The sequence below is a fragment of the Schistocerca cancellata genome, chromosome 8 (assembly GCF_023864275.1).
Source record: "Schistocerca cancellata isolate TAMUIC-IGC-003103 chromosome 8, iqSchCanc2.1, whole genome shotgun sequence".
Classification (NCBI taxonomy): Eukaryota; Metazoa; Arthropoda; class Insecta; order Orthoptera; family Acrididae; genus Schistocerca; species Schistocerca cancellata.
Genome location: NC_064633.1, coordinates 283095225 through 283117366, shown reverse-complemented (window position 1 = coordinate 283117366; position 22142 = coordinate 283095225). Strand labels below are relative to the sequence as shown.

The window sequence follows — 22142 nt, the reverse complement described above, 5'->3', positions numbered from 1 at the left end:
AACCAGGAACGTAAACATAGTACGCAATTAACAAATGTTACTTTCTCATGTGCTACTTTCAATGGTTTATTTCTGTTCCGTATGTCCTCGCAGACGTTGCCAGGAAATTTTAATTGTCCTACGATCACTCGTTTTACTCTGTGGCCTTCTCAATTAGCGAAAGTTTAATTACAACCGTGTATAGCCATTATGGTATTCGCCACAAGAAATTTTCAGGAGACCGCGGGAAATCCTGATTAGACGGATCGGGATTTGAACACGGCAGCCGGCAGGAGCGGCCGAGCGATTCTAAGCGCTTCAGTCTGGAAACGCGCGACCGCTATGATCGCAGGTTCGAATCCTGCCTCGGACATGGATGTGTGTGGTGTCCTTAGGTTAGTTAGGTTTAAGTAGTTCTAAGTTCTAGGGGACTCATGACCTCAGAAGTTAAGTCTCATAGTGCTCAGAGCCATTTGAACATTTGATAGGATCTACACTCCTGGAAATTGAAATAAGAACACCGTGAATTCATCGTCCCAGGAAGGGGAAACTTTATTGACACATTCCTGGGGTCAGATACATCACATGATCACACTGACAGAACCTCAGGCACATAGACACAGGCAACAGAGCATGCACAATGTCGGCACTTGTACAGTGTATATCCACCTTTCGCAGCAATGCAGGCTGCTATTCTCCCATGGAGACGATCGTAGAGATGCTGGATGTAGTCCTGTGGAACGGCTTGCCATGCCATTTCCACTTGGCGCCTCAGTTGGACCAGCGTTCGTGCTGGACGTGCAGACCGCGTGAGACGACGCTTCATCCAGTCCCAAACATGCTCAATGGGGGACAGATCCGGAGATCTTGCTGGCCAGGGTAGTTGACTTACACCTTCTAGAGCACGTTGGGTGGCACGGGATACATGCGGACGTGCATTGTCCTGTTGGAACAGCAAGTTCCCTTGCCGGTCTAGGAATGGTAGAACGATGGGTTCGATGACGGTTTGGATGTACCGTGCACTATTCAGTGTCCCCTCGACGATCACCAGTGGTGTACGGCCAGTGTAGGAGATCGCTCCCCACACCATGATGCCGGGTGTTGGCCCTGTGTGCCTCGGTCGTATGCAGTCCTGATTGTGGCGCTCACCTGCACGGCGCCAAACACGCATACGACCATCATTGGCACCAAGGCAGAAGCGACTCTCATCGCTGAAGACGACACGTCTCCATTCGTCCCTCCATTCACGCCTGTCGCGACACCACTGGAGGCGGGCTGCACGATGTTGGGGCGTGAGCGAAAGACGGCCTAACGGTGTGCGGGACCGTAGCCCAGCTTCATGGAGACGGTTGCGAATGGTCCTCGCCGATACCCCAGGAGCAACAGTGTCGCTAATTTGCTGGGAAGTGGCGGTGCGGTCCCCTACGGCACTGCGTAGGATCCTACGGTCTTGGCGTGCATCCGTGCGTCGCTGCGGTCCGGTCCCAGGTCGACGGGCACGTGCACCTTTCGCCGACCACTGGCGACAACATCGATGTACTGTGGAGACCTCACGCCCCACGTGTTGAGCAATTCGGCGGTACGTCCACCCGGCCTCCCGCATGCCCACTATACGCCCTCGCTCAAAGTCCGTCAACTGCACATACGGTTCACGTCCACGCTGTCGCGGCATGCTACCAGTGTTAAAGACTGCGATGGAGCTCCGTATGCCACGGCAAACTGGCTGACACTGACGGCGGCGGTGCACAAATGCTGCGCAGCTAGCGCCATTCGACGGCCAACACCGCGGTTCCTGGTGTGTCCGCTGTGCCGTGCGTGTGATCATTGCTTGTACAGCCCTCTCGCAGTGTCCGGAGCAAGTATGGTGGGTCTGACACACCGGTGTCAATGTGTTCTTTTTTCCATTTCCAGGAGTGTATTTAACATGTTTCAGACGTGTACTTGCAAGTGAGTTCGTTTGAATATGCGTATTAATACATTTTGCCTTTAAACAGGAGTCTGGTACTTGCCTACTACGACATATAATCGTTCCATTATTATTATAAGTGTTTCATATAACGAACGTCAGTGATCCTAATAAATTAGTGCCTTTACTGAATTATACATTTTCTTCAAGTCCGATTATGGACACTGTATTGCATATGTTAAGATTATTTACTAGTCACTGCACCATGTACTGGTACTTGGATTCTGCAGTTAATTTTACAGGCAGTGGATATTTATTAATGAATTAGTTTCCGGAAAACAGCTTAGGATACGTTGGATATTATCCATGAACTAATTTACGTAGGTTGAGAATAGAAATGATAGCATCACACTTTCCGAGAAAATAGAAATGCTTTACACAGATTCCAACTCGCAAATGAGACACACGTCAGCTTACCTTAAAGTATATTAGTAACCAAAACAGTATTTATACACTGCGGAAATCACACAAAAGCATCTGTTGATGCTGTGCAAAACTTGAGGACCTTTACAGACATTTTAGGCCACGAGACACAGATGATAGAATAACAAGACAAACTCTTGCAGCAAATGCTTTCGTCCAGTGATACAGACACTGGCTTAAGGGGTAATTCTCTTTGAAACTTCCAAAAAAAATCTTTTTGTTTTGTTTAAAATGTTCTCTGCTATGTCTGCTTTATTGTAGTGTTCATCCCAAGTTCGCTAGAACCTCCGTTATGGGGTTTCAAAGTGATTTGTGAAAAAATACCTCGAAAACCATTCACAACAGGAGAAAATAGGCATTATGGAAATTATGAACGTGCTCCAACTTGAGACCGGACCAATCTGTTGCGACTACTGCACAAAAGCGGACGAAAAACGTGTCGAGCGATCAGAGCGCCGGATGACAGAAGCTGCCAAAAGGGCCCGCAGGATCATCATGGCTGCGAAGAAGATGCAGGAGGATCTCCTTTTGGGAGATTTTTCGTAGCGGATAAACATGAGAGCATCCATGTGCCCTGTGTAGCGTTTTTGAAAAGTTCTTCCTGATTACCCTTGATGTAAGCTGGGAAACAATTGGTATGTCAGCTGAATATTGTAACATCTGTATTTATTTATCTATCTTTATCTGTCTGTGCCTTCCTTTCCCAGTGTATCACATTACTTCGCTATGTTATATCACAGACGACTATTTGTATCCATTGCAAGTGACGACTCACTTTGTTGTTCTTGGAGAAGGATAACATTACATTAGTACATATTAATATGGGGGCAGTTTTTGTGCGATTCGGTGATGATATATGACAAGGTGTTAGAGATTTGCACTGTTAGGTAGTTTTTTCTGCATATTTTTAGTACTGAAGTGTTTTCTGTTGCTCATTCTGTCAATTCCTTTTGATAAATATTAAGTGTTTATTGCAGCTATTTTAATAGTGTTAATTTCTTGCGTGAGTGCCTTCCATTTTCATGGCAATGAGCGTGCTCTTTAAAATACTGATCTGAGTGCAACATGTTATGTGATGAGTTATGTATTTTGAGAGCGGTGTTCTGCATGAAACAGATCGAAAGGTAAATTTCTAATATCCAACTGTTGTTGATGAAGAGTAGGAGCTTTGCTTTTACATCTACGGGAGACTAACCTATGCCGACCGTAACAAAACACTACTTACCACACCATCTAAGCTCACAAAAAAATGCTGCGCTCAAGTTTGAGATCAGAATGTTAGTTGTAAGTTATCTGTGCCGCAAATTTTGTACAGCAGCCACTAGGTCTTGCTAGCAGATTTTGTAAAAATAGTAGTTGTAATAAGAAACAGGCACACACTGTAACATCTTCCTTTCTGAGACTTCTGGAGGACGACGGTTCAATCCCGCGTCCGGCCATCCTGATTTAGGCTTTCCGTGATTTCCCTAAATCGCTCCAGGCAAATGCCGCGATGGTTCCTTTGAAAGGGCACGGCCGACTTCCTTCCCCCCTCCTTCCCTAATCCGATGAGACCGATGACCTCGCAGTTTGGTCTCTTCCCGTCAAACAACCAACCAACCAACCTTCCTGAGACGGCACTATGAAATGAGGAAAGTGAACAATAAAATATTTTTCTATATACAATTAATAACAACCATTGTGATATCAGCGTGTTTTTATTATATTAGAACATGTCAACGCTTATTCATCCAAAGTACGAGGAAGTTGTGTTAGGTAGCGAACTTAAGCATTGGATAATTTTGCTGATCTTTATGTTTGTTACTGAGGGCTAGATTCTATAGAATTTCCTTACAATAGTCTGGTTTACAGTAGTATCAAAAGAAATTAATTTCGTGTTTGGGACTAAAAAATTGCAGTTGTCACAAGAAAAGTGCAACGCGTGGTAAGCTGATTAACAGTATTGCCTACGACGACGAATTAAGATAACAATAGCAACTAATATTAATTTTTCAGTTGTGTTAAGTTTGGATGTCTTCGAAAACTAATAATAAAAAATTGGTGACTTGGAATAAAAACCTGCTATGTGTCAACAATATTGCGCCGCTGTGAACAGTTTCTTTACTGCAACGCATGCAGGACTCAATCCTTCAAACTGTAATACACCTTACTACAATAGTAGACTGAATTTCAACCTTTATGAAAAACCTATGTTCTATCTCTTCGCATACCGTTCTACCATCTTCCCTCATGTTTCTTCTCATATTTGGCTCTTTTTATTTATTTATTTGCTGTATAATTTACTCCTGATTTACTTTTCACAACTTCAGCTGTCCCTTCAATTAAGGATTGCTTTCCCGGACATTGCCCACTTACTCTTCTTTCGTATGTTCTTCTCATTCTACCGACATACAGATTTATTTAGGTATTCGAGCTTTCAATTATAACGCCCAATAAGTCAGTATCAAAAAACTGTGAAGTATTCAAATAATGGTCCGGTATTTGATGAACTTGTGAAACAAATTTTAGAGGAAAATTGACGCTCATCAGGTTATCCTCCGTCCAGTTCGTTATCTTAGTAAACAGCCATTGGTAATCAACAGTCTTCAAGAATAGTTTCCTGATTTTTCGCACCAATTCATGAATCAAAATTGAAAGTCTTCCACTCCTCCATGCATCGCAAACATTTGTTCTGCCTCCACTAAATTCCCAACGTCGCTTAAACACACTCACTGTATTTAAACACCTTCGCCATAAATCATTGTGATTGATGAAAAAATTCCGGTAGATGTTATTCCTTTCGCGAGCAGGAAGCGGACCACAGCAGGTGACTCGCACTTGGTGGTATTTCTTATCGTCTTTCACAGAAGTGGTCATTAAAACGGGAATTTACGTGCTACCTTATTCCTACGATGGATGGCCCTCTACCACTGACTGTTGCTAACCCTCAAAAAGCAAAAACATAGCCCGTTATGGTCACAGTACACTTACTTTCCGAACACGCTTCGTATACGAATGGCAGGATGCAATTATTTAGGTTAACAGATAGTAACCTCCATCGGAGTCAGTAAAGGATGGTTCTGGGTCCGCCACGACTTTAACGATCACAGTGTTGGCGTGACGTTTTCGTTAACCATGCGAGACGCCCACAGAAGGCCGCGGCGCTCCATTGTTCTGCTGGATGGGTCGGTGGCGGCCGCACGGCCCACGCGGCCGTGTTAACAACGTCTGAAGGTCCGCTCTGCACTCGCCCGTGCCATCCACTGCCAGTAAGCGACTTCTTCACCAACGCTCTCAAGGCTTCTGAGTTTCGCTCTATCACGAGGACACTAGCTTCAAACTACTAACCGGGAGTCTCTCACAAGTGACTAGAGGGTTGCAGGCCTCTACGCTGTAGTTTTAGAAACACGCACCTATTCATAATTACCGATTTCATCAAAATTTGTGGTATACGAGATGTGAGAGGAAAGTAATGGGACTGAAAACTATGCGAGCGATCTGGCAACGCTGTGTTGTTCTACTTGTGTAGACCGGTGTGTTCATCCCCTCCAGATGCTCAGTCTGAGTGTCAGCTCTGTACATCACGTGGGCTTTGAGAGAGCTATCAGTGTAGTTCTGTTTTTTGTGGTGTGTTACGAAAATGGAATAGCGGAATTTACAGCAACGTTGTGCCGCCAAGTTTTGTATTAGACTTGGGGAATCCACGAGTGTGGCCTATGAAAAGTTGAAACAAGCCTATGAGAAGGGACACCTCCAACTTAAAAAACCGACGAAAACGCCAAACGTGTGCGTGTTCTTGAACCTCGCCCAAGGAGACCTCCAACTTCAAAACGCCAAACGTGTGCGTGCTCTTGAACCTCGCCCAAGGAGACCTCCAACTTCAAAAACAGACGAAAACGCCAAATTTGTGCGTGCTCTTGTGAGATCAGAGTGACGTTCAACAATAAGGATGATGAGTGATCTGTTAAACACTTTCAACGTACATCATATTTTGACGGAATATTTGCATATGGCGGGATTTCTTATCATCTTTCACAAAACTGGTCACTGAAACGGGAATTTATGTGTCAAAATGGTGCCGAAAAGATTTCACAACAGAGCAGAAGGACAATCGAAGAAACGTGTACGCTGATGTTCTTGAGAGGGATGCCAATGACCACAAATGGTTCAGTCGTGAGATCAGAGGTGATGAATCCTGTATTTTTAAGTACAATCCTGCGACAAAGTGAGGACTCGCACACTCAGACATCTCCTTGATCGAGGAAAGCTCGAATGAGCAAATCAAAAATCAAAACAACGCTGATCCGCTTTTTTGAATGTAGGGATATCAGGCATACAGAATTAGTTCCTCCAGGGCAAACTGTCAAGCAAGTGTTTTACAAAGATGTCCTTGAGAGGTTCAGCAAAAGGGTGAATCGACTGAGACCGGAATCTGGAGACAACTGGATGCTGCATCACAACAACGGTCCATGTCACATGGCCACTTTCATCACCACGGAATTTTGACCTCAAAACGCATTCCAGTTGTTCAACAGCCACCCCCCACCCTCCCGACACCCCAATTCACCTGATCTGAATCCTTCACACTTTCTTTTCAGGAACTGGAAATTGTCTTAAAGGGCGTCATTTTGGGACTCTGGAGAACATTCAAAATAATCTGATCGACATGTTGAAGACCCTACCAGGTGACCTTTGGGCGGTGCTACCAATACATGGAACAACGACTCCGCCGATGTATAGCTGCGGGAGGTAATTACTTTGAGGGGGTAATAGTGCTGTTTGTGAAACTAAAAATTTTGGTAGATAGAAAAAAAGGTTGCGTTTTTGACGCGGGTCTAGCGAGGCATTAGCCATGTATTTAAGCATAGTTTTCAAACAGCGTTTGGCGCAGCAGAAAGAGTTCAGAACGGCAATCGGAGGATCGTGGGGTCGACTCCCTGTGGAATAAATTTTGGTTTTCCATTTTTACATTACTTCACTGCAAATACACCTAAAATGCTATTATATTGTATTTACTAATATTTTCATGGCATGAAAAAGAAAGGCAAGGGAAAATTTGGGATTGCAAACGAAGTTCCAATAATGGATTGTATTTACAGTGCCCAGGAGGACTCTGCAAATACACTACTGACCATTAAAATTGCTACACCAAGAAGAAATGTAGATAATAAACGGGTATTCATTGGACAAATATATTATACTACAACTGACATGTGATTACATTTTCACGCAATTTGGGTGCATAGATCCTGAGAAATCAGTAACCAGAACAACCACCTCTGGCCGTAATAACGGCTTTGATACGCCTGGGCATTGAGTCAAACAGAGCTTGGATGGCGTGTGCAGGTACAGCTGCCCATGCAGCTTCAACACAATACCACAGTTCAACAAGAGTAGTGACTAGCGTATTGTGACGAGCCAGTTGCTCGGCCACCATTAACCAGACGTTTTCAATTAGTGAGAGATCTGGAGAATGTGCTGGCCTGGGCAGCAGTCGAACATTTTCTGTATCCAGAAAGGCCCGTACAGGACCTGCAACATGCGGTCGTGCATTATCCTGCTGAAATGTAGGGCTTCACAAGGATCGAATGAAGGGTAGAGTCACGGGTCGTAACACATCTGAAATGTAACGTCCACTGTTCAAAGTGCCGTCAATGCGAACAAGAGGTGGCCGAGACGTGTAGCCAATGGCACCACAAACCATCACGCCGGGTGATACGCCAGTATGACGATAACGAATACACGCTTCCAATGTACGTTCACCGCGAGTCGCCAAACACCCACGCGACCATCATAATGCTGTAAACAGAACTTGGATTCATCCGAAAAAATTACGTTTTGCCATTCGTGCACCCAGGTTCGTCGTTGAGTACACCATAGCAGGCGCTCCTGTGTGTGATGCAGAGTGAAGGGTAGCCGCATCCATGGTCTCCGAGCTGATAGTCCATGCTGCTGCAAACGTCGTCGAACTGTTCCTGCAGATGGTTGTTGTCTTGCAAATGTCCCCATCTGTTGACTCAGGGATCGAGACGTGGTTGCACGATTCGTTACAGCCATGCGGATAATATGCCTGTCATCTCGACTGCTAGTGATACGAGGCCGTTGGGATCCAGCACGGCGTTCCGTATTACCCTCCTGAACCCACCGATTCCATATTCTGCTAACAGTCATTGGATCTCGAACAACGCGAGCAGCAATGTCGCGATACGATAAACCGCAATCGCGTTGGACTACAATCCGACCTTTATCAAAGTCGGAAACGTGATGGCACGCATTTTTCCTCCTTACCCGAGGCATCACAACAACGTTTCACCAGGCAACGCCGGTCAACTGCTGTTTGTGTATGAGAAATCGGTTGGAAACTTTCCTCATGTCAGCAAGTTGTAGGTGTCGCCACCGGCGCCAACCTTGTGTGAATGCTATGAAAAGCTAATCATTTGCATATCACAGCATCTTCTTCCTGTCGGTTAAATTTCGCGTCTGTAGCACGTCACTTTCGTGGTGTAGCAATTTTAATGGCCAGTAGTGTAACTTTACAAGAATGAATTGTAATTAAAGCGTACAGGACGTCGTATGCCGTTAGTATGATTGTGACCTTCGGGTGGCCCACGGCAGCTGTACGCGAATCGCAGGTTCCCGGTGCAGGTAAAGCGGCCCATAGAGATAGAAAAGGAAATCCCGCGAAGACTGCATCAAAATACATTCTATTGCACATCACCAACTACCATCGCAAATATTTGGTGAAATGATGCAGTTATTCGTGGTTTGCTCCCAAACTGTGCACCTTTTCTGAATGTAAACCAAGTCTGTATTCTTTACATATACTTTAAAACCACCATGTAATTGTAAAAATGCAGTGTGTAACGTGTGCAAGACGATTCAACAACTGTTTTTGCGATGAATGTCATTCCAGCATGTGCAATAATGTAAAATAATCAAAGTATCTAATTTTGTAAATGAAGCTTTCATACACACCTTACAATCCCTTCCCGTAAATTTGTTTGCAATTCGAAATTTTTCTTTGCCTTTTCTTTTCGTGCAATTTATAAAAATATCAATAAACGGAATATCTTGACCGTTATTTCGCTTTGTTCTTAGTGTAACTAAAGTAAACATTGAAAATGAAGTTTGCCGGTCGGAGTGGCCGCGCGGTTAGAGGCGCCATGTCACGGATTCGAGTCCTCCTTCGGGCATGGGTGTGTGTTGTTCTTAGCTAAGTTAGTTTACGTAGTGTGTAAGTCTAGAGACCGATGACCTAAGAAGTTTGGTCCCTTAGGACTTTACACACATTTGATCATTTTTGAAGTTTTCCCACAGGCAACTCGATTCCACAACCCTCAGCTTATCATTCTGTACGCTTTCTGCTGCACCAACCGCTGACTGGAAACTACACTAAGTTAAGTCGCTCATGCCTCGCCCTACCTGCACCAAAAATGCTATTTTTAGGGTTCCGCACCTCAAGCGGTAAAAAACGGAACCCCTATGGGATTACTTTGTCGTCCGCCCGTCCGTTCGCCTATGGAGCTGGCTGTGTGTCCGACTGTTAAATACGCTTTTTCTCGGGAAAGAATAGACATATCAAGATGAAATTTATGTCACGTACAAAGTCTACGATTCCTTGACAGTTTAAAAAATTGAAGCTTCTGAATCAACCAAAAGATATGGCCACATTTGTATACTAGCAAACGCACTCGTCAAGAGCTATAGGGTACTTCCCGTTGACCTCAACTCACCTAATTAATGCTATCTTCACGCTACTAAATCGTTGCTTCCGAAGATTTGGCGGAAAACAGGCATGATTTACATTTAAAAATATTTCTTTCCCGGGAATTAAATTTAATGCGTATCACACATACCTGGACGAGACGACGCTACTGAAATGGCAGTATGAGATCCTCGTGCGTTTTCAGTCACGGAGCGAATAAAGGGCTTCTTCCCGTAGTCAGATGATACTCTGGGAACACTAAGAGTAGAGGAACTCTTGCATCTCTCTCGGTTATTTCTTAAACTGTCTTTCTATCTTAGCTTTATTTCCCGGTCTGTTTTTGGTCCCCCTTTGTGCGTGTGCCCTTGGTGGAGATATATCCGCCATCCCTCGGTGCGACTCTGGTTAGACTAAGTTATTGAGTAGTTTTGTTAGGAACTGCCGTCAGTGTAGCCGCAGGCACAAAAAAAATGGAATTAAAATCAGTTATAAAGTACTTCAGTTATCTTCCTGCAGCTATCACACGCAATCAGTTTATTTTTATTGACCGTATTGTTTGTAATTATTAAATAGTAATTAACGTAAATGAGATTCGAAGCTGGATAACATAATAAATCCATCGCCACATAATTAGCTTCTCCACGTGGGACTAATTAATTAAATAGAATACAGTACTCAAGTAAACTTGTTTACGCACATACAAACGAAATAATTTATTTTCGGAAGTTCCAGCAAAGGCTGATAAATTGTGTTGAAAAAATGTAGAAAAAAGTATGGAGAAATAAAGATTTTAGACCAAAAGCTAGCATCCACAGGGCAACGGAGAGAAATCTTTAGACGTAAATGTAGCTTCGGGTGTACCCCATGGGAATGTTATAGGACCATTACTATTCACAATATCCATACAATATCCATACATATTATAAAAATGGATATATGTGTGCGAGAGTGTGGTGTGGTGTGGTGTGGTGTGTGTGTGTGTATGTGTATGTGTATGTGTGTGTGTGTGTGTGTGTGTGTGTGTGTGTGTGTGTGTTTTCCAGATCTCCTCCTAAACAAGTGGACCGATTCCAACCTCGTACGATGAGGCGTTGCCATAGAGACGTTTACAAAATCACGTTGTACATGCGCGTACAGAAACCGTGTGGGGTCATGTATCTTAATTTGTATGCTGTACTTATACATTTGTGCATTACGCATATTTCTTTGTAAGTCTGTTTCATAATTGCGCAGATGTTTCCACGAATACATGGATTTCTTTTTCGAAACTTCAATACAAACAGTTCATTTTTTGTTTTCGTTTCTAATATAAAATTGGCAAACAGAATATTCGGAGAATGCAGGGTTTGTCATCTAGCAGTTATATAAATGACTTATGATGGAAGTTCCATGAGGCTCTTCGCAGCTGAAGCTTGTGTGTATAGAGCAGACACTACACTAGAAAATTGTAGCAGCAGAGATTCGACAGTTAATACAAGGACTGACAGTTGCTGAGCATAAACAAATATAACTTACAACACACAAATAGGACGAAAGATCTGAACACACGATTGCCAAACAATCACTGGAAATAATGACTTCCATGGAAGTAGTTTTTCTGCTTTCACTTATCACTGTTTTCTAACTATTTGTATGTCACTATGTGTGGCTTCCTTCAAATACTAACAGAAAATTTTGGACTGTTATGACAAATTCTTACAGTTGAGTGGAATATACAGTGCGATTAACATACCTGACCGATGTGAGGTTACGGTTGAGCAATCGACATACCTCTGTGGGTGTCAGAATGACGTGCATAGGAGGATACTGATAACCATATCGCTCCCCATATGATCACGTAAATTTAATTCCAGGTGTCGTGCAATGAATAACTTAGTAAACTGAATGAATTTAACAGGGGTGGCCCAAGTGGTACAAATGGCTCTGAGCACTATGGGACTTAACTTCTAAGGTCATCAGTCCCCTAGAACTTAGAACTACTTAAACCTAACTAACCTAAGGACATCTCACACACCCATGCCCGAGGCAGGATTCGAACCTACGACCGTAGCGGTCACGCGGTTGCAGACTCTAGCGCCTTTAACCGCTTGGCCACACCGGCCGGCAGGGGTGGCCCTACCAACCTTGAAACATGGGTGCTGTAACTCACAAAGCTGGCAGAGGTAAGATAGTAATCAAACTACTGACTGAAATAATGGTCACTATGAAGTTCTATTTACGAGGGTCGTTCAATAAGTAATGTAACACTTTTTTTTCCTGAAAGCAAAGCAGGTTGGTTTTATTCAGGATTCCAGTACATCAGACAATTCCCAACACTTCTGGCTACAAAACACTATTTTCCAACATAATATCTGTTCAGTTCGATGGTCTTATGTCACCTTACTCGGAGGGCCTGTATGCCCGAATGCCTCCACTCTACTGGTCTACGTTGGAACCAACGTCGTCCTGCATCAATAACCTCCCCATCATCCACGTACTGCTTCCCGCGGAGTGCATCTTTAATTGGACCACACTGATTTATTTATTTATTTATTTATTGTTCCGTGGGACCAAATTAAGGAGAAGTCTCCATGGTCATGGAACGAGTCAATACATGAAATTATAACACGATAGTAGAAACAGATAAAATGAAATACAAGAAACGTGTTCAGGCGACAATTCGTAAGTTGAAATAAAGAAAATCAACAATGTAACACTGGAATTTGCTTAATTTTTCAGCTCTTCCAGGAGCTCATCGACAGAATAGAAGGAGTGAGCCATGAGGAAACTCTTCAGTTTAGACTTAAAAGTGTTTGGAAGTGTTTGGGCTACTGCTAAGATTTTTGAGTTCTTGTGGTAGCTTATTGAAAATGGATGCAGCAGAATAGTGCACTCCTTTCTGCACAAGAGTCAAGGTACTGCATTCCACACGCAGATTTGATTTCTGCCTAGTATTAACTGAGTTAAAGCTGCTAACTCTTGGGAATAAGCTAATATTGCTAACAACAAACGACATTAAAGAAAATACACTCCTGGAAATGGAAAAAAGAACACATTGACACCGGTGTGTCAGACCCACCATACTTGCTCCGGACACTGCGAGAGGGCTGTACAAGCAATGATCACACGCACGGCACAGCGGACACACCAGGAACCGCGGTGTTGGCCGTCGAATGGCGCTAGCTGCGCAGCATTTGTGCACCGCCGCCGTCAGTGTCAGCCAGTTTGCCGTGGCATACGGAGCTCCATCGCAGTCTTTAACACTGGTAGCATGCCGCGACAGCGTGGACGTGAACCGTATGTGCAGTTGACAGACTTTGAGCGAGGGCGTATAGTGGGCATGCGGGAGGCCGGGTGGACGTACCGCCGAATTGCTCAACACGTGGGGCGTGAGGTCTCCACAGTACATCGATGTTGTCGCCAGTGGTCGGCGGAAGGTGCACGTGCCCGTCGACCTGGGACCGGACCGCAGCGACGCACGGATGCACACCAAGACCGTAGGATCCTACGCAATGCCGTAGGGGACCGCACCGCCACTTCCCAGCAAATTAGGGACACTGTTGCTCCTGGGGTATCGGCGAGGACCGTCTCCATGAAGCTGGGCTACGGTCCCGCACACCGTTAGGCCGTCTTCCGCTCACGCCCCAACATCGTGCAGCCCGCCTCCAGTGGTGTCGCGACAGGCGTGAATGGAGGGACGAATGGAGACGTGTCGTCTTCAGCGATGAGAGTCGCTTCTGCCTTGGTGCCAATGATGGTCGTATGCGTGTTTGGCGCCGTGCAGGTGAGCGCCACAATCAGGACTTTGCCCGCATCTCGTGGTCGTGCGGTAGCGTTCTCGCTTCCCACGCCCGGGTTCCCGGGTTCGATTCCCGGCGGGGTCAGGGATTTTCTCTGCCTCGTGATGGCTGGGTGTTGTGTGCTGTCTTTAGGTTAGTTAGGTTTAAGTAGTTCTAAGTTCTAGGGGACTGCTGACCATAGATGTTAAGTCCCATAGTGCTCAGAGCCATTTGAACAATCAGGACTGCATACGACCGAGGCACACAGGGCCAACACCCGGCATCATGGTGTGGGGAGCGATCTCCTACACTGGCCGTACACCACTGGTGATCGTCGAGGGGACACTGAATAGTGCACGGTACATCCAAACCGTCATCGAACCCATCGTTCTACCATTCCTAGACCGGCAAGGGAACTTGCTGTTCCAACAGGACAATGCACGTCCGCATGTATCCCGTGCCACCCAACGTGCTCTAGAAGGTGTAAGTCAACTACCCTTGCCAGCAAGATCTCCGGATCTGTCCCCCATTGAGCATGTTTGGGACTGGATGAAGCGTCGTCTCACGCGGTCTGCACGTCCAGCACGAACGCTGGTCCAACTGAGGCGCCAGGTGGAAATGGCATGGCAAGCCGTTCCACAGGACTACATCCAGCATCTCTACGATCGTCTCCATGGGAGAATAGCAGCCTGCATTGCTGCGAAAGGTGGATATACACTGTACTAGTGCCGACATTGTGCATGCTCTGTTGCCTGTGTCTATGTGCCTGTGGTTCTGTCAGTGTGATCATGTGATGTATCTGACCCCAGGAATGTGTCAATAAAGTTTCCCCTTCCTGGGACAATGAATTCACGGTGTTCTTATTTCAATTTCCAGGAGTGTATATACTGTGAGGGCAATGTCAGAATTCCCAGACTATTGAATAGGGGTCGACAAGAGGTTCTCGAACTTACACCACATATAGCTCGAACAGCCCGTTTTTGAGCCAAAAATACCCTTTTTGAATCAGATGAATTACCCCAAAAAATAATACCATACGACATAAGCGTATGAAAATATGCGAAGTAGACTACTTTTCGTGTTGAACTGTCACGGATTTCAGATACTGTTCTAATGGTAAATAAAGCAGCATTTAGTTTCTGAACAAGATCCTGAACATGGGCTTTCCACAACAGCTTACTATATATCCGAACGCCTAGGAACTTGAACTGTTCCTTCTCGCTTATAATATGCCCATTCTGTCTGATCAAAATATCAGCTCTTGTTGAATTGTGAGTTAGAAACTGTAAAAACTGAGTCTTACTGTGATTCAGCATCAATTTCTGTAGGGTGGATGAAGTTCTGTGAGGCACTTCAGAGTTGTTCGTTGGACATGAGGGAGGACATCAATCCTTCAGAGCCCCAGAGGATGGTCACCATGACTTTACCGGATGAGGGTGCGGCTTTGAACTACTTCTTCAGAAGAGAGGTGCTGTGGCACCACTTCATGGATTGCCATTTTTTTTCAGTTCGAAGTGATGAACCCACGTTTCATCGCCTGTGACGAAGTTCGACAAAAAATTGTCACGACAAGTCTCGTAACGCGCAAGCAATTCCGCACATATGGTCCTTTGGTGCTCTTTATGGTGTGCTTTAGGCGGTGAGGAACGCAGCGGGCACACACCTTTGAACACCCCAACTGGTGGACGAGTGTCTCAGTACTACCAACAGAATTAACCAGTTGTGCAGCGAAGTGTTTGTTTGCGATCCGTCGATCACCTCGAATGAGACTGTCCGCACGTTCCAACATTAGAGGGGGAGAGGGGGGCACATTTGCGTGCAGCGGACGGCACGAAGATCAGACAGCTTTTACACGACCTTGTTGCGATGATGACAGACGTCTCGCGCAACGACTTGCAGTTGGTTTTTTTTTTTCCCCACTGTCAGGCCTCAGTAGACATTCTACAAGCGCCTTTGAATATCTGCGATGCTCTGGTTTTCTGCCAAAAGAAACTCAAAGACAGCTCTCTGCTTAGAACGCACCTCCATTACAGACGTCATTTTGAATGTTACGTATAGCGCCGCCGCTTATCGAAACTACAAGGAAGTATAGGGGCTGGAACGGGAATATTCCGCGATGCCCCACAAAAACTTTAGCATTTTTTTCAACTTTATGAATGTGAGCCTTGGGCATGTCTCTTATCGGAAATGACAATGATTCTACCGACTGCCACACTATCAGATACGTTCTACACTGAGGTGCCGATATCCACATAAGCATACGGCGATAGTATCGCTTATGAGGTATAAAAGGGCAGTGCATTGGCAGAGCTGGTATTTGTACTCAGGTGACATATGTGAAAAGGTTTCCGTAGTGATTATGGTCGCACGACGGGAAATAACAGACTTTGTACGCGGAATAGTAGTCGGAGCTAGACGCATGGGACACCGCATTTCCTGAGTCGTTACGTAATTCAATATTCCGAGATCCTGGGCGTCAAGAGTGTGCCGACAATACCACATTTAGGCATTACATCTCAACGCTGTGGCCTACGGCCTTCACTTAACATCCGAGAGCAGCGGCGTTTGCGTAGAGTTGTCGGTGCTAACAGAAAAGTAACACTGCATGAAATAACCGCAGAAGTCAAAGTGGAACGTACGACGAACATATGAGTTAGGGCAGTGCGGCGAAATATGGCGTTAACGGACTACGGCAGCAGACGAGCGACGCGAGTGCCTTTGCTAACAGCACGACATCGCCTGCAGCGCATCTCCTGGGCTCGCGACCACGTCGGTTGGCCCTTAGATGATCAGAAAACCGTGGTCAGGTCAGATGAGTCTCCATTTCAGTTGGCACGAGCTGATGGTAGGGTTCGAGTGTGGCGCAGGCACCACGAAGCCATGAACCCAGGCTCTCAACAATGCACCGTGCACGCTGGTGGTGGCTCCATAATGGTGTGGGCTGCGTTTACGTGGAATCGACTGGGTCTTCTTGTCCAGCTGAAACCATCATCGACTGGAAATGGTTATGTTCTGCTACTTAGAGACCACTTGTAAACATTCACGAATGGCATTTTTTTGAATGACAATCCGCCATGTAGCGGCCCACAATTGCTTTCGAGTGGTTTGAAGAACACTCTGGGCAATTCGAGCGAATAATTTGGCCACCCAATAGCCCGACATGAGTCCCATCGGATATTTAGGGGACACAACCGAGAGATCTGTTAGTGCACAAAATCCTGCACATCCAACAATTTCGCAATTATGGATGGCTATAGAGGAAGCATGGCTCAGTATTTCTGCAGGACGCTTCCAACGATTCATTGAGCCCATGCCATGTCTAGTTGCTGCACTATGCCGGGGAAAAGCAAGTCCGACGCGTTATTGGGAGATATCCCATGACTTTTGTCTCCTCATTGTAATAGAGCACCAGGCCCATATTTAACTTTAGTGTGACTTACCAATAGTGGGGCATTTAGTGCTCGAACTCAGGCGTCTTGCGAGTCCCAGGATCTTTCCTATTTTTTGTTCCAGCCAATAAGGCCTTCTCCACGTACGCACACGCGAGCTCTGTTCTCCCAGTCCTGAATTTATTTATGTTAACCAATGGTTGCTGCTCTTACAGTTTCTTAGCCAAAATTAACAGTCTCAACTAGCTTGACACCTGCCTGATGGCTACTAGTGCCACACTCTCAAGTACGAAGGGATAGGATGGCCTCTTCACATTCCACTTCTAAGGTACTATCTCTAAACTGTCCCTCGCCCAGCGTTTCCCAGAATGCGGGACACCTGGCTGACCCAGTTCTTTACAATTCTGACGCTCTGTTGGCGTTAGCATGTGGGGGGGGGGGGGGGGGGGAGAAAGTCGCTATGCGCCCCCTGCGCTGTCGGACACGCTACGTTAAAATAGTCTTCTATTACTCAATATCTTCCTGTCACTTAGGGCGCAAGCTCCGTTGCCATCTGAGAAACGCAAATACTGCTCACTCGGGGTACACCGGGCCTAGTGGCTTGCAACCTGCTGTGTCGCCTCCCACGGCGGTGACGGCCCGTGCTCTTTGAAAACGATCCGTATCCCCTCGCGACTAATGGCTCGACGTCGGTCCTCCTATCTCCACTCTGTGAAGCTTCACTCAACAAGTATTCACTCAGACTATCAACCACTCATTTCAGTAATCCTCCAGAAAAAGAAAGTAATGCAGATTTTAGTGCTTAGGTATGGCAATCACTGACATTAACTTTATCAATATTCGTAGTCTCATTTGTCGTCGGAAATTAATTCAGATGAGCTGGGCTCTTCAGTTTAATAGAGTGTGAATATGATGCGTGGCAGTTTTGATAAAAACGGTCGCATATCACCGAATTAAAATTGTGAATCACAATTAGAGCATTACCTTTCGTGGCCATTTCGCCATTAGTGGACCAGCAAAAGTTTCGATGAGCCACTAGTTCTACCGTACGCTTCCTATCTCCACAGAGACTTTTCCTGTATGCTACCGGGAAGAGGAAACACCATAAGGAGACGGAATACAGTTTGACTTTCACACAACTGTTACTAATAAAGCATATCTCTACTCTTTAGCAGAGTAAACACTGCAGTGAATATTTGTGACGTTACAACTAAGTTCTGGGCCCGTCAAGGACATGGAGTAAAAATTCGTCACATCATTAACATTCCTAGGGTTTCGATAAGTTGAAAATTATGTTATATCCTGGAAGTTACGGATGTAGGTTCGAGCTTCAACCTGACACACAGTTTAAATCTATACCAATCTCCACTGTCTTAAGTTAATTGATTCTTCTGTCGAGTCACGATTGTAAATCAAATGCTATTTATCGTAGAACGTCCACAACATTGTGCTTTTGATTTACAGCTCCATTGTCTACCTTTACTGGGCACATAGCCCCAGACTTCACTTTGGAACTTCCAGTATGTTAGTGATTTAAAGACAACTTGCTTTGCTTGGCTTTGGAGTTACGTATGAAAGGAACCCAGCGTAAACTGGAAGACTGGGAAACATTATCGCACTACGAGTGTACGCCGTCAGCAAAGACAAACTGAGAAGAGAGTAGCTGCGCACTTACCCTCTGTCGTCGATCAGCGATACGTTGGCGTTCTGCTTGCTGAAGGCGAAGCAGGACCTCACTCGGATGCCGTACATGCCTGCCAAACAGGGATGCACAACAGACACTTGAATTGTGAAGTATGGCCGCATTGAAGACACAAAAAATTTTACTCGTCTTGATTTCACATAAGAAACACAAATACGAGTCAGTCCATATTTAATGTTCGGAAGGGTTTATGTGTGACAAGAAAGAAAATTTAGTTGATTTAGCTTCTGAAGGCTTTGATGGATGAATAGATACGACAAACACATTGACATCACTTAAAATTCTGCAAATCGTGAAAATGTGATGTTCCTTAACTCTATTAGTTCCAACAATATAAAAAATATTATATAAAATTAAAATTTTTCAATTTCGTTATCATAGTAGGCAATCAATAAAGTAAAAATATGCAAAAAGTAAGCAAGGAGGTGGTTTCACTTTGGAACCACTGGAACACACCGTTTTCAGCCACTCATCATTTGTGTGATATATTTGAAAACAATTTCGCATTATTTTTCCTACGCAGCCCCACACCTCGAAACTCTCATGAACTCATAATACCTAAAACAAATTATAGTCCTAAATAACAAGCAAAAGTGTGACTATAATGTAACAAATCTATGTCAAAAGTACATGTTGCTCCTGATCTTTCACGCCTAAACCGCTCATAAAAGCAGTAATACAAACTCAAATTTACGTTACAATGAAGTATATATACTTACTTTCGCTATCACATTTATTACAGTCATTTGGCACCAATTTCATGCTGAATGTTACTGTGAACGCTGTAAATGACTGCCACAGTGCATTACATTCGTATATGTACCTAAGTGTATCGCAGATTGCTGGTTCTCATAAGGTTATCTACAATTATTACATGGTGAATTAACTACTTACTCGATTATTCAGAGATTTTTCCGTACTATGTAGAACGAGCTTGTAAAAGTCGAAACGGGTAGTTTAATTTTCTTGACTTACACTGATCAGCCAGAACATTACGACCACCTACCTAATATCCGGTATGTCTACTTTTGGCTCGGATAACAGTGGCGACGCGTCGTGGCGTGGAACCAATGAGGCCTTGGTAGGTCGCTGGAGGGAGCGGGCACCACATCTACACACACACACACACACACACACACACACACACACACACACACACACACGTCCCGCAGTTTCCGTAAATTTCTGGGACGGGTGCAATGAGTTTGATGCCACGTTCAATGACTTCCCCGATGTGTTCGATCGGGTTAAAAAAAAAGGTTCAAATGGCTCTGAGCACTATGGGACTCAACTTCTGAGGTCATCAGTCCCTTAGGACTTAGAACTACTTAAACCTAACTAACCTAAGGATATCACACACATCCATGCCCGAGGCAGGAATCGAACCTGCGACCGTAGCGGTCTCGCGGTTCCAGACTAGCGCCTAGAACCGCACGGCCACTCCGGCCGGCCGATCGGGTTCAGATCTGACGATTTTAGGGGGCAGCACTTTGATGGGAACTCGTCAAGGTGTTACTCGAACCAGTCCATCACACGCCTGTGACATGGCGCGTTATCTTGGTGAAAAATGCCTCTGCCGTCAGGAAACATGATCGACATACAGGGGTGTACGTGGTCTGTAACCAGTGTATGGTACTTCTTGGCCGTCACGGTGCCTTGCACGAGCTCCACTGGACCCATGGAGGCCCACGTAAATGTTTCCCAGAGCATAATGGAGCCGCCGCCAGCTTGTGTCCGTCCCGCAGTACAGGTGTTAAGGAGCTGTTACCCTGGAAGACGACGGATTCGCGCCCTCTCATCGGTATGTTGAATCACTCCGTCTTCAGACCACAAGTGGCCCATCGGGACCATCCGACCGCCGTGTCATCCTTAGCTGAGGATGCGGATAGGAGGGGCATGTGGTCAGCACACCGCTCTCCCGGTCGTCATGGTGGTTTTCTTTGACCGGATCCGCTACTATTCGACCGAGTAGCTCCTCAATTGGCATCACGAGGCTGAGTGCACCCCGAAAAATGGCAACAGTGCATGGCGTCCCGGATGGTCACCCTGCCAAGTGCCGACCACGTCCGACAGCGCTTAACTTCGGTTATCTAACGGGAACCGGTGTATCCACAGCGGCAAGGCCGTTGCCTGCATGATGAAGAAAGTACCGGTATTCATCAAACCATGCAACGCTCTGGCACTGCGCCAACGTCCATTGCCGAAAGTTCACATGGCAATTTCAGTCGTAGTTGCCGATGTCGTGGTGTTACCATTGGCACATGAATTGGTCGTCGGCTGCGGACGACCTTCGTTAGGAGAGTTGCGGTGTACTGTTTGTTCAGACACACTTTGACCAGCACTAAAGTCTGATGTTAGTTCCGCCGAAGTTCTCCGCCTTTCCAGTTTTCCAGTCTGCCCAGCCTATGACGTCGACATCTGAAATGAAGGGTAACCGCCCAACCCCACGACACTTGGATGTGGTATCACCTTGTTTTCTCCACGTGTTGAGGAACTCATCACAGCACTCCTCGAACACCCGACTATTCGTGCAGTTTCCGAAATGCTAGTGGCGAGCCTCACAATCTGCCCTCTGTCAAACTTAGATGGACCGCGCGCCTTCCCCATCCTATACACGGACAGCATTCTCACTGATACTACATTGGCCGTGCTTGTGTCTGGCTAGCAGTCATTTCTTGCCAGGTGACGCTGCTATCGCCTGGACGGGTTTATATCTACAGTAGCTCGGTGGTCATAGCGTTCTGGCTGACCAGTGTATGTTTGTTAAACCGTACAGGAAGTGGTCCAAAAGTTATAGTGCATAGCAACTGTCAGGCCTTAAATTAGAGAAATAAAATTTCGTTTAACGTAAAAATAATGGGATGTAGCAAAGACGCTCATTCTACAGGACTCAACTGAAGCTATGTTGCCAAAATATCGTACTTCGTAAATGACTCCAACAAATACAAACAGTTGATTTTCCGTGTAAATTTAAGGTCACACATAAATAAAACACGTTTATGAATATGGCGATTTCATGATTTGATGGTTGTGCACGGCTAGCGAATGAATAGCTCCTATTGGTAACTACCGATTGGTGAAAACGTGAGCAGTGAAGTAATATAGCAGGAAGTAAGTATGGATTTTCTGTGAGGTTATGAAAAGGCACTGTGTGTGTCAGTTTGGTTTGGAGCGTGAGCTGGAAATGTAGTGTAGGAGATAGAACAGTTTGTGGCAGAACCAAGAGTTATGGAGAAGCTGG

At 45.3% G+C, this 22142-nt stretch overlaps 1 protein-coding gene and 1 pseudogene across 1 annotated transcript in view; both read right to left on the bottom strand.

The window, feature by feature from the left end:
* LOC126094700 (uncharacterized) overlaps positions 1-22142 on the bottom strand; it is a 477763-nt gene that overhangs the window by 32039 nt on the left and 423582 nt on the right. The window contains exon 5 of the mRNA XM_049909228.1: positions 18875-18953. Coding sequence (XP_049765185.1) covers positions 18875-18953 — 79 coding nt within the window. The remainder of the gene's footprint in view (positions 1-18874; positions 18954-22142) is intronic.
* Positions 20915-21032, bottom strand: LOC126095958 (5S ribosomal RNA; annotated as a pseudogene).